At 45.2% G+C, this 12,810-nt stretch overlaps 1 protein-coding gene across 11 annotated transcripts in view; it reads left to right on the forward strand.

Annotated features, from left to right (window-relative positions):
* STX3 (syntaxin 3) overlaps positions 1-12,810 on the forward strand; it is a 42,893-nt gene that overhangs the window by 10,072 nt on the left and 20,011 nt on the right. For 8 of the 11 annotated variants that reach the window (XR_011423663.1, XR_011423666.1, XR_011423661.1 and 5 more), the window contains exon 2: positions 4,856-4,939. Coding sequence is in view for 6 of the 11 variants with exons in the window: in XM_023654115.2 (XP_023509883.2) it covers positions 4,856-4,939 (84 nt within the window). In the remaining 5 variants the exon portion in view is untranslated. Of the gene's footprint in view, positions 1-2,953; positions 3,005-4,855; positions 4,940-12,810 lie in introns of those variants that run through there. The other 3 variants (XR_011423664.1, XM_070228748.1, XM_070228749.1) reach the window with 1 other exon arrangement.

Consider the following 12,810-nt stretch of genomic DNA (forward strand, 5'->3'; position numbering starts at 1 on the left):
AAATGTTATATTCCACCCCAGAGTATAGAGCAGATAAAAGTAAAGCTCTGCAGATTGAAGAGGGGTGGGGGCCCGCCTGCTTGGCTCCCCCGTCCCCTGACTTCCCTGGGTGGTTCCTGAGGCACGTCTGAGGTTTCCTGGGGTTCCGCAAAGCCACATCGGAAAGCTAAGCTCCTTTCTTGGTGAGACAACCAAGGCTTGATAGAGACAAGTGGTGGCCCCAAAGCCCACAGCCTGTCTCTCCCAGCCCGGCTTTCTAGAGGGCTGGGCAGTGGCTCTCCTTGGCTCCCGACTGCTCTCGGTGGTAGGCTGCTTTGAGCAGGGTACAGTGGAATAAGCAAGGACTTAGGACAGGCCACCTAAGCTTGAGCCCTGACTCTGCAAATTAGTAGCTGGGAGACCTTGAATAACTTAGAACTTTTCTGACCTGCAGATTCTCGACTACAAAATATAGATGGGGTTCTCTGACATGGTGTATGGGAAGCGGCTAGAGTGTGATGGCCACCTAGTACCTCATAGGGGCTTTATAGGTGGCAAATATTTTTATTAAAGGAGCTAAAGAAGAGGGACCCACAGTCGAATAGACTGAAGATGATAGAGAAGGCAGCTGAGAGAAAGGCGGGCAGTGTTGAGTGAGAGGAACTGCAGATGAAGTCACTTCGTGTTGAGTTCTGGGCCTCTGAACTCTTCGTTCTCTGTCCAGAGAGAAGGTCGTAGCCCTGGCTGCTCTCCATGAATTTTGGGGCCCATCTGAGAGGCGGAGTGGACGATAGATCCTGGGGTCTAGCTCAGTGCTGCCTGAGTCTTTGGCGATATCTCCCATCTCCTGGCGGGAGAGACAGCAGGAGCCCGGGGTGGGGTGGGGACAGGAAGTGGTGGCTGGGCTCGTGGTTCTCATGGACACTTTTTACTGCCACTGATGTTGTAGCTACTGTAACGTGCCTATTACCACACATCTTGATTCTTTGATAAAGATGCTGAAGTTCTCTTCTGGGCCGTGTGCAGTCATATGCGCTGAAGATAAAGGGCACTGTGTGCTTTCCTTGCCCTTGGGGTCCTTGAGACCTCTTGGTCTGGAAGAGCCCCGCTGTGTCAGAAGGGAAGGAATCCTTGCCCTGGGATCTGGTAGATCCCCTTCCGGAGAAGCCTGGTGGTAGTTCCAGTGTCACATAACCTGTGATGATGGCCTCTTCCTTGAATTTTCTGGTCTGGATTAAACGTTCTTGCTGCTGTTGTTGACATTGTTATTTTATATTTTTGCAAGCCGCACATCACAGTGGGAAAAACTCTCTGTGGGAAGATGGGAACCAAGAAACCTGGGTTCTATTCCTGGCTGTGTCAGTAATTCGTTGTTTGGTGTCAGGCCTTGGTTTCCCCATCTCTAAGGGAGGAATCCGTAAGGTTGCGTTCAGCTCTACAAGTCCTATATCTTTTGTTTCTTTCCTCTTTAAAGGTGCTTAGATCCAGGTTAAAGCTATAGAGTCATTGACTTGGTTCGATCTTATATACGGTAGCTTTATTGAGTTCTTACTATGTGCAATACATTGCATGGGGAGCTTTAAAATATTACCTTATTTAATCCTCGCAAAAGCTCTGGTAGATGCTATTGTTATTATTTTGTAGATAAGGAAATTGAGGCTCAGAGATGTTAACTATTTGTTTAAGGCTCCGTGACTAGTATGTGGTGGAGCAAGTTATAGAATCCTGGTTGTCAGGATGCTGTGGACCTATCTTATTGACTTAGCCTTTAGTGTGGAGAATTTCCTGTAGAGGAGAACTCACTCTTTCAGGTGTCACAGGTTTATGGCTAGCTGATGGGGAAATTGACATCTACTAGGCACTTAGTACATGCCCAGTATTGGGCTAGAAGCTTTTTATATGTGATCTCTTCCAATCTTTGTAAAAGTCCTAAGGTATGTGGTGTTATTACCATTAATAGGTAAAAAATTCAGAGCAGTAAGGGACTTGATTGAGGTCTCACAGCCAGTAACTGGTAACAGCAGGTTTTGGACCTGGGTTGTGAGTCACCAAAGACTTCTCTTTTCCGAATTCACACATTCTCTCACCAGAGGTGGATTAGTGCCTGCTCAAAGCCAAGAGGTGGCCATCTTGGACATGGAGAACCTTGGATGTGGGGAATCCCTGTATAAATTCTGGGGTGGGGGGGGGGGGGTCTCAAAAATCTATGTCATGATGAATAACTAGGTGCCTGCCTTCCATGTTCCGGGACACAGTAGTTTGCAGTCTCTGGAAACTTCCCTTAATCTATCCTGTGATGGATTCCCTAATCCATCCTTAGCACGTGGGCCTGTTTGAAGAACAAGTTGACACACTTGTGTGTGTCTGAGTGTGTTGGGTGTTATGTGTGCACACATACACATAGAGCAGTGTCTCCCCTCAGTGTGGGTCTCTAGAAGACCTCTGAAGAGAGAAAAAGCTTAACAAATGCTTGTTAACTCACCTTCCTAGAGGAAGGCTGGGATCCTAGTCTCCAGTGGGGATCACACAGATCCTTCTTGGGAGATGGAGGCCCAAGTAACAATGATAGTTGCTAAAGGGAGGATTTTGTCTCAAACTAGAAACTGCTGGGTGAATCCAGGCTGCTGGTCTCTGGAAGCTAGTTATTTATTCAGCTAAAATTGATTCAATTTCTGTTACATGTCTAGTCCATGGTAAATGCTCAATATACATGTGGAATCAATTACTGACAAGTACAAGTAATTTTAATTGGAAGCGGCCAAAGCCGACTCTGGCTAAATGAATTAAAAAATATTAGAAGAATACTGTTCAGCTCATTGAAAGAATTTTAGGGAAGATCTCTAGAACCCGCTCCAAGCCAACAGGTGGCTTAGGAAGGATAGAAACGAGGGTAGCTCTGGGAATCGAGCGGATGTCTCTGTTGGCTGCTGCCATTGCTTGACTTGGCTCTCTGTTTGCTTTGCATGCAGATTCCTCAGAGAGCTTGGGTCATGACTGATAACCTTCCCAGCGTCATGTGGGGAAGGTAAGGGGTGTCTCCACAAAGGCAGGTGTCCTGGGCAGGCACACGCACTTGAAATATCTACTGTAATACATACATAAGGCCACCCTCATCCTCCAGGAGTTTGTAGTCAATGGGGAAAGATGGATAAGGGATAATTAAAGAGGGCTATGATGGATGCTGCGGAAAGTTTGCACAAAATGCTTAAGGAGGTTTTAAATTTTGCAGGGGTGGGGAGTGTCAGGTAAGATGGACACAGAAGGTTGTTGGAGACTGAATTGTAAAGGCTAAGTAAAATTTTGCCAGTTGGACAAATGCATTTTAGGAAGAAGTCCTTATGTGACAATTCAGCGTTATGAAAGAACTGTATGTCTGGGAAATGCAAGGAGTTCTAAGTGCCTGGTCTACAGAGTGCATCACAGAGGGAAAAATGTGGATAAGGCCTGATCTTAAGGGGCCCATGTGCTCTGTTAGGCACTGGGACTTTTAATCCTAGAAGATGAGCTGTCATTGAATGAGTTTAATTGGCAGAAGGACATGATCAGCTCTGAGTTTTAGGAAGATGTTTGTGGGGGCTGTAGCAGCAGTGCCCTCAAACTCAACTCCTTTGAATGTGGCTCTTAAGCATGGGTTGCTGATGCTTCCAGAGAATGAGATGATGGGGGACCCAGTCAAAAGAGACTCTCCAGATGGCTAAAGAGTCCCAAATTTTGTTGGGAATTCCCAGTAACTCCATCTCCTATTGCAGATCAGGGGGCTCGTAGTGGATGAAGAAAAGAGGCCCCTGGTGGCTTTCATTGCCTGTGGAGTTCGGAGTCTTGGAGAGTGACATGTCTTGGCCTAGAAGCCCGCAGGCCACTGAAGGCTGTGAAGAAGCAGGTCCAGGGGGGTTTACCCCTTCCTGGCCTCCGCTCCTAACACCCACTTCTGCCTGTGTGCTTAGAAATGTGCAGTGAGGCAGTAGTCTCGGACGAGCGTTTGGGAAGAATGTAGGAACAGCTCAGGCCTTTGACGCTGGGTAGGAACGGAAGCACTTCTTTAGATAGCCATTTTGTGATTTTGCAGCCGAAGCGGAATGAGATTAAGAAAGCTGGGGGCCAGCTTCCTTTTCCTTATAAACATGAGCTCTGACAGGGAACAACACACAGTGCTATTTCCTTTGTAACAGGTGGTTTCTGAAAACAGGAAAATCTTTGCTCCTGCTGTGAGGATTTGAGGCCAGTGCTTTGGAGGAATTGTGGCTAGAGAGTGTTCTAATATAGATCCCTGGTATGGGGGGGATCATGCATTTGAGCATTGTGGAGAAGGGGTTAGGAATATGGAATCCAAATCCAAAAGACAGGCTAACGTCTGCCTGTCCCCACATTTTAGCTATGTGACTTTGGCCAAGTTACTTAACCTCTCTGTTGTAGGTTTTCCAGATGGAATGAGTTATAGTAATGTCACCATCACCACCACCACCATCACCAACAACAAAACGTAGCATTTACTGAGTACTTCCGGTTTGCCAGGCACTGTGTGAAAGTGTTTTATATTCATTATCTCATTTATTTCTTAAACAACCCCATGAAGTAGGTAGTGTTATTCTCAGCGTTTTACAGGTAAGGAAACTCAGGCACAGCGAGGTTCGTAACTTGCCCCTCCCTCCCTTCCTCCCCTGGCCTCCCTGCAAAATAGCAGTAAGTGGTGGAGCTAAGGTTTAAATTCAGATGTGTGACGTCAGAGTTTGGTCCATCACAGAGCTGTTCTGAGTTTTAAAGGAGATTACATATGAAAAAATGCTTAATATAGATAGAGCTCCGGGTCCTTAGTGACAATACTGTTAGCTGTTCCTTGTGTTTTTAGTCTCATCCTGCTCCCTTTTGTCTCCCACAGAAGCAGCTGACACAGGATGATGATGCCGATGAGGTCGAGATTGCCATTGACAACACAGCTTTCATGGATGAGTTCTTTTCTGAGGTAGGCGACCTTCCTGTGTTTTTTTTTTTTCCTGAATGTACATAAGGAAACACAACTTCCTTTAGTAAAGAATAAAAAAACTTCAGATCTTTCAAGGGCAGCAGAGGGAAGTCAGTCTTTTGCTGGGGTGGAGTGACCAGACCAAGAGGTTACAGTAAGATTCTCTTCAAAACTTAGGTGGGAGGATTTGCATTTTTTAATCTTAGTGAGAAAGTCAGCGGAAGGTAAATTTTATGTAATTGAAGAGATGCTTTTAAAGTCTTATGCTCCATGACAACATTTTAAGGATATCCTCTCTTGCCTAAATTACGTCATTTAAATACAGAATCAACCACGGGCTCCCAGTGACAAGCGTAAAAATCATTGCATCTTTCGGCCTGTGAATCAGATAGATCAGATTTGTTTCCAAAAATTCAGTCCCTTTGACTTAATTTTGGTGATAACTGAGAAACCAAGAAACCACCAATGTATTTTTTTGAAGTTCAACATGGGCAAAGATGATCTACGTCTAGAACCATGTCTGCAGCTTCACGTACCCTTTGATCTTGAAGCTCCTTGTTGGGAAGGCGCTAGGGTAGAGAGTGAGTGGTGGAAAGTCTGTAGCTGGTAGTGTATCCTGGACAGAAACACAGGCTTTGGAGCCAGGTAAACTTGGGTTCACATCTCAGTCCTGCTTCTGACCAGCTGTTGATCTTGTGAACATTTCTTTCTTTTTTTTTTTTTTTGAGGAAGATTAGTCCTGAGCTAACATCTGCTGCCAATCTTCCTCTTTTTGCTGAGGAAAACTGGCCCTGAGCTAACATCCGTGCCCATCTTCCTCTACTTTATATGTGGGATGCCTACCACAGCATGGCTTACCAGGCGGTACCATGTCCGCACCTGGGATCCAAACCAGCGAACCCTGGGCCACTGAAGCAGAACGTGTGAACTTAACCGCCGTGCCACCGGGCTGGTCCTAATGAACATTTCTTAATATGCTTGGTTTCCTTATCTATAAATTGGGATTGGTAATATAATTCCCCATAGGGTTGTTAGGAGGATTAAATTGGATAATGTTTATAAAACATTCAGTGTAGCATCTGAAATACATATGCTCATGAGTGACAAAAAATAGACAAAACCACAAAAAAGTTCAGTAACTGAAGTTTCTGCCACCATACTATGGCTTCTTTATTTAGGCTTTTTGTTTCCTTAGAAGGAAGACAAGAGGCATTGTATTCTTTTTGCAGAGAGAACATGGGTGCTTCCCATCTTTGAGATTTCTGATGTGGAAGGGTCATCCTCTAGTTCTTGTCTAAATGGGGTGAGCGGGGCTTGGTGGTTCACGCCTATTCATCTGTTAGCGTATAACCAGGTTTAACAGTGAACTTGAGTGTGTTCTGTCCTGATTGGGAAGTTGGCTGTGAACGCTCCACAGATCCCCACCCTCCCTATGGGTGGGTCTGTCCTTTTGGTCAGGGGGTCATAGTGAGATCAAACAATACTTGAGTTTTGTGACTTTCAGTGTCATTCCAGGTGTGGATTGTGGAAGGAAAATGTCTTTCTGTTCAGTAGCGGGGGTGGACTTAAGGAGATGTTTGACGTCGTTATAGCTTGTCCCTCCGCTCTTGCCTTGGAGAACCAGATACATTAAAGAACTTCTTTTCTAAGATAAGGAATCTTCACCAAGAATGATGTTCTACTTCTTCTCTTAAACCTGAGAGGCAATATTCCATGTGGAAAGTGGGAAGATGGTGGGCTTCCGCCTTCAGGACATGGTCTGAGTCCATCTTTAAGCACTTAATTGCAATTGACCTTGGTCAAGTTACTTAACCCATCTGGGCTTTAGTTCTGCTCTGGAAGTCGGGAATGGTGGTACTTACCTTTCAAGGCTGTTGTGAGGATCACATGAGATCACACATCTGGAAAGCATTATCTAAACAGGAAAGTACTGGATGGATGAGAGTTGTTTTGGAGATTTAACAAGATCTTGAGGGCTGCTTCTTTCCTTATTTCTCTTTGTTAAATGCTTTTCTATCCTTTAGGGGAAAAAAAAACCCTTCCGTGTTTAGCATGGAGAAGGGGACAGCATGGTGGGGTGGAAAGAGTATGATCTTTGAAATTAATTCCTTCTCTGCCACTGTGATCTTGGGCACATTCCTTAGCTTCTCTAACTTCATTCCTAATTCTTAAGTCTCAGTGGGTTTATCTGTGAAATGGGGAGAAGAATCTTTACCCCACAGATTTGGTGGGGATTAAAGGTGCTAACACTCAGAAAATGCTTAGTGTGGACTTAGGTAAATGTTACTTTCCTTCTTTCTCATCTGATAGAGTGCAGAGAGGAGGGAGTGGGTCGTGGAAAGAGAGCCTTCAGGCTCTGGGACCCCACAGAGCCTGGTCTAGTCTCAGCTCTGCCCGTTACCAACGGTATAACTTTGGAAAAGTTGTTTAACTGCTCTAAACCCCAGTTTGCTCTAAAACAAGAATAGCCATATTACCTGCTGGTTCTTAGAAATAAACTGAGAAAGTATAAGTATGTACGTAGCACAGAGCCTGACATGCAATAAATCTGTCTTCAGGAAATTGTAGTTCTCATCACCATTCTCTTCCCCTATGTATGTATGAATAAGAAGACCACAAAGTTTATTTTATAGAACGTGCTCTGGAAATACCCTTGAAAGTGGGAAGTACATTCAAGGTAATGGAGCACTGGGGGAAATGAGGACGATTCCCTCTGTATGGGACCGGGGAACACACCCAGTACATCCTGCAGCATGTAACTAAGTAGATTTTTTGGGAAGGCACTCTTATGTTAAACTTGCTTGTTGGATGCGTGGAGCAAGCAGGTCGCCTGCAGTTATTTGCTGAGGACTGTCAGTGTGAATCACAGTTTGGTCCGAGAGGCATTTGCAAGGTGTAGATGCAGTCACAGGACCGGGAAGTTGGGAGAATGTGCTTTGCACTGTAAAACTCAAATGGTTTCTCCAGCTTCTTGGTCGTTACAGAAAGGAATTGGCCTTGGGTTTTCAGGTCTCCTTGCCTGAGTAAGCCAGGGTCTGGTAAATGATAAACCTCAAATTTTTGTCTAATTTGCGGTTGTCTGTATTTTCCTTGCTCTGTTTTGCTTAGTTAGCAGAAGTGGCAAAGTTTCAGAGCAAACAGACTTGCCTTAGAAGGCAGAGATGTTAGGGGTTTATTTTGTATCCATTCATCCATTCATCAAAATAGATGGGTGCTTTCTGTCTTCCAGACAGCGTGTAAAATACTAGGGATACACCATTCTCTGTGACAGGGTCCTTGCTCTCTGGTGTCTCTGTATCTGATGAGGGTGATCGGAATAATAGAAATGTGAACAAGGTACCGTGGGAGCACAGCAGAGCATTATTACTGCCTGGAGGAAGAGGGAGGGGAAGGTAAAGAAAGGCTTCGTGGTTCTTACCTCGGCTTGACCATCAGAATCTCCTGGGAGCTTTTTGTACGTATACATGCCTGATTCAGAGGGCCTGGAATGGCTCAGACTTGGGACTTATAGAAAGTTCTTTTAGATGGTTCTGTTGCCTGCTGCAGTTATGAACCGCTGCAAAGCGATGGGGAGCCTTTGGAGCTTTTAAGGGAGGAAATAATGGGATCAGAGTGTGGGCTAGAAAAATCATTCTGGTGGCAGTGTGTGGAGGATGGGAAAGGCCAGAAACGGAAAGACCAGTCAGTTGGCTGATGCATCAGCCCCTGGGAAAGATGATGAGAGCTCTGACCTGAATCTGGGACCCTGAGCAGCTGCATGGTGTGTCATTTAGGGATGTTTTTGAGTGACTGTGGCTAGGCAATAAGGATATGTAATTGTTTCACATGTGGAGGGGTCTGGACTTAGGGGTGATGGGGTTGTAGTCAGCATCTCTCTGATCCTCTTGACTTTTCCCTTAGGATTGAGAGAGAGAGTCTGTTCTGATTGTCTATTGCTATAAAACAAATCGCCCTAGCAGTTTGTGGTGTAAAGCAACCATTTTGTACTGCTGGTGGAGTCTGTGGAGTAGGAATTCCGACGGGGCACACTAGAGGTGTATTTTTGCTCCACACTTTCTGGTGCCTTAGTTGGGAAGACTTGAACTGCCAGAGGCTGGACTCTTAGAAACTTTCTTATTCAAACGTCTGGTGCCTGGACTAGGGTGACTCTGGAAAGCTCAGCAGAGACCGTCAGTTGGAGCATCTACACTTGCCCTCTTTCTGTGACTTGGGCTTCTCACCATGACCGACTCAGGGTCATTGGTTTGAGACATGGAGGCTTAGGGCTCCAAGGCAAGTGTTCCAGCTATGGAGGTCATTTAGCGTATCACTTTTACTGTCTTCTCCTGTGGAAGCAGTCACAAGCCTGCCGGATTCAAGAGAGCAATACATAGATACCACCTCTCAGTGGGAGGAGCATTAAAGAATTTGTGCCATGTTTTAAAACCACTAGAGAGTCACAATTCCGTATGGCATCACCCTCTGCCAGCATTGCAGGCAGTAAGAAAGGGGGCAGTTAGGGGCCAGCCCAGTGGCGCAGCGGTTAAGTTCACATGTTCTGCTTTGGCAGCCTGGGGTTCGCTGGTTCAGCTCCCGGGTGCAGACCTATGCACTGTTGTCAAAGCCATGCTGTGGTAGGTTTCCCACATATAAAGTAGAGGAAGATGAGCACCGATGTTAGCAGGGTCTGTCTTCCTCAGCAAAAAGAGGAGGATTGGCAGTGGATGTTAGCTCAGGGCTAATCTTCCTCAAAAAAAAAAAAAAAGAAAAAAGAAAGGGGGCAGTTAGAAAAGTTCAAAAATCCTTTTATCAAGGGGGAAACTACCCAGATCCTCCAAGCTGACTTCCACTTGTGGCCCATTGGCTGGCAATGAATCACACGGTTATGGCCACTCTTAGCTGGAGGGGAGGCCAGGAAGGTGTGTACTTAGCAAGGGACAGGATTGTCAGGATTGCCATGGCACCGATCATGATTCATCCTCTGGGCCTGGCAGCGTTGCTGCCCAAACACAGAGTTCTGTTAACAAGGAAGGGCAGGGCCAGGGGGATGGCTATTTGGTGGATTAGTCAAAGTGCTTGTCATGGATGGCAGTGTGAGATGCAAAAAGACATCTGTGATCAAATGTGTTGAGAGATGCTTCCTACTGTTTTCCTCCCTTGAAGATTTAAAATGCACAGGAACTGGTTAAAGGCTCCAAGAAGTCCTGTGACAAAGAAACCTGCTTAATTTGCCTATCTCGGCATTTATTTTTTTCACAGAACCCTTTCTGACATGAAACTTCTGTTAACAAGGATGAAGGAATACATTTCAGAAAATGCTATTATAAAGTGGTTTTTATTTTTGAGGAAGATTAGCCCTGAGCTAACATCTACTGCCAATCCTCCTCTTTTTGCTGAGGAAGACTGGCCCTGAGCTAACATCCGTGCCCATCTTCCTCCACTTTATATGTGGGACGCCTACCACAGCATGGCTTGCCAAACAGTGCCATGTCTGCACCCGGGATCCGAACCGGTGAACCACAGGCAGCTGAAGTGGAACGTGCGCACTTAACTGCTGAGCCACCGGGCTGGCCCCTAAAGTGGCTTTTTTTGGATGTGCTTAAAAAAAACCTGTGAGACAATTTTGCAGTGGTGTATGAAGCATGCTTGTCTCCTGAGGTCACTTGTATTCATTTATTTATTCATTGAACAAACTTCTAACGAGTGACAGCACGTGGTTGGCACAATGATGGATATCAAGTCGTCTAAAAGGAACAAGACATGGCCCAACCCTTGGGGATATCTGAGTCAGTACTAGAAGAAGTGAGAGAGGGTAGAGTGTGGGCAGAGTGCTGTGGAACTTTGGAGGGTGGAGCAGTGCCTGCTGAGAGGAACTGGGAGGTGAGCAGTCTTGAAGGCACAGGATTTGCTAGGCAGGTGTGATTTTTAAGCTGAGAACCTCAAAGTGAATGTAATGTGGAAATTTAGGCATTAAGTCAAATCTAGCAGGTTAAATCCTCTTTTATTCGTTCTTTAAGTCAAATACTTGGATGGCTAGGGGAGCTTGTAGGTTCTGCATTCTGGGCTCTTGCAATAGGCAGGCGGGAAGCCCTTGACTGTCATTTGCCTATTTGCTCTCAGGTCTCCTACCTGCCCTTCCTGTGTTTGGTTCTATATTGCAAGGAACTCATTTCCCAGGTTCTCTTGCAAACTGGCTGTTGGTAAGTTTGACCAAGTGTGGAGCACTGGCAGAAGATTCAAGGAGGAGGGATGAAGGCATGCTTTTCGTCCCCAGACATGTCTCCTCCACGGCCTCAACTTTCACTCGGTTGACCCTGCCTCCTGGTCCCCTTTCTGCTGGTCAACTCCACCATGGTCTGGCTCCCATCAGAGGGGCTGTGGCCTTAGGCTCTGGTGACCCTGTCTTCCCTCTTTGTCCCTGCAAACTGCTGTTGTAATTTCCAGACTGCCTCACCATCCTCTGGCTTCTCGGCCTTTCCATCTCTGTGTAGAGAATTCCCTCTGTTATTATTTTAGTTAAAGTAACTAGAAAGGTTTTTGTTTTTCTGACTAAATTTTGAGTGATGCAAAGCCAAAATACACTTAATTGATTTGAGATTATTGTCCAAGAATATTCGTTTTCACTGGGCATTATAACTTGAGATCATTTGTTTCTTTTCATTCATCAAAGGAGAGTTGAAACACTAGTCCTAGTCTTGTTAAGACCCCTGAGAGTTGACTTTTCTTGTTCGGCTGAGACCTCTCTCTGTCCCTTCTTGTCAATGTTTGTTTGTTTTCCAAAGCAGAGAGGCAAACAAATTGAGGAGAACTTGACTGAGAACTTGTTATACAAGGACTGCTTTAGATTATGCTATTTGTGGGGAAAAGTAACAGTGGGTGAATTGTGAAAAGGAGTCATTTATTTGACTTTTAGAACCTCATTACTTTTGTCACCAAATGGGGCCACATAATACATTTTCAGTAAGTAAATATGCAGGAATTAGTGCCTAAATAGAGGTACAAGGTACATGAGAGCTTAGGGAAGGCAGAGGTTAATTCTTAGGTAGAATGGGCAAAGGCTTTTACCTACACCACATCATCTGCCAGTTCTCCAAAGTGGTACTTTCTCTGCTTTCCATTGTCTAATTAGATTCCACTGGCTAATTAGGTCCAGAGGGAAGAGGCCATCCATGCCTTGAAAATAAGCCCCTCCCTTTAGATGATGGTGATCAGTATGCTGTGGTAATTATAATTGGTTGCATGAGGCAGACACTCACTGTGAAGAGTGGTTGGCTTGCTGTCCTTACTTGATTTCCTTGGGTGGCTCCTGATAACATCGCAGAGCATTTTGTTGATGTTAGGATTGCAGTGAGGGTTAAATGAGATGTGCTTGTAAAGGCATAGCGTAGCATCTGGCATAGAATAAATGTCCAGTAATTGCTGGCTATTTTTGTATTTTTCACTATCATCATCTCCTTTATTGAGTATGTACTTTGTGTTAAGCATTTGACATGTGTTATCTCATTTAATCTCCCCCCAAACTCTAGGAGGTGGGAAATATGATGATCCTCATTTCACAGATAAGAGAAGGGGGCCCAGGGCTTGGGGAGGGGAGAGGAGTGGCTTGTTCAAGGTCATAAAACTGCTAAGAGGTGGAGCCAAAACTTGAACCCCCGTCTGTTTGATTGTAATGTATTTTCTTAAACTATACTATCTGGATTGCTGCATTAATCACAGGTCATTGAAAAATACATTTTGGAAAGTAGCATACGGTAAGCAGGCATTGAGGCTGTCTGTATTTGCTACAAATTTAGCATGGTGATGAGAAAAAAGTTCAGATTGGTTTTTTCCATCAGCACCGTTTCTTGTGCGTTCCTTGTGTAAAAAGCTCTCTGTGGGGAGCCTTGGTTAGA

The sequence above is a fragment of the Equus caballus genome, chromosome 12 (assembly GCF_041296265.1).
Source record: "Equus caballus isolate H_3958 breed thoroughbred chromosome 12, TB-T2T, whole genome shotgun sequence".
NCBI classification, from domain to species: Eukaryota; Metazoa; Chordata; class Mammalia; order Perissodactyla; family Equidae; genus Equus; species Equus caballus.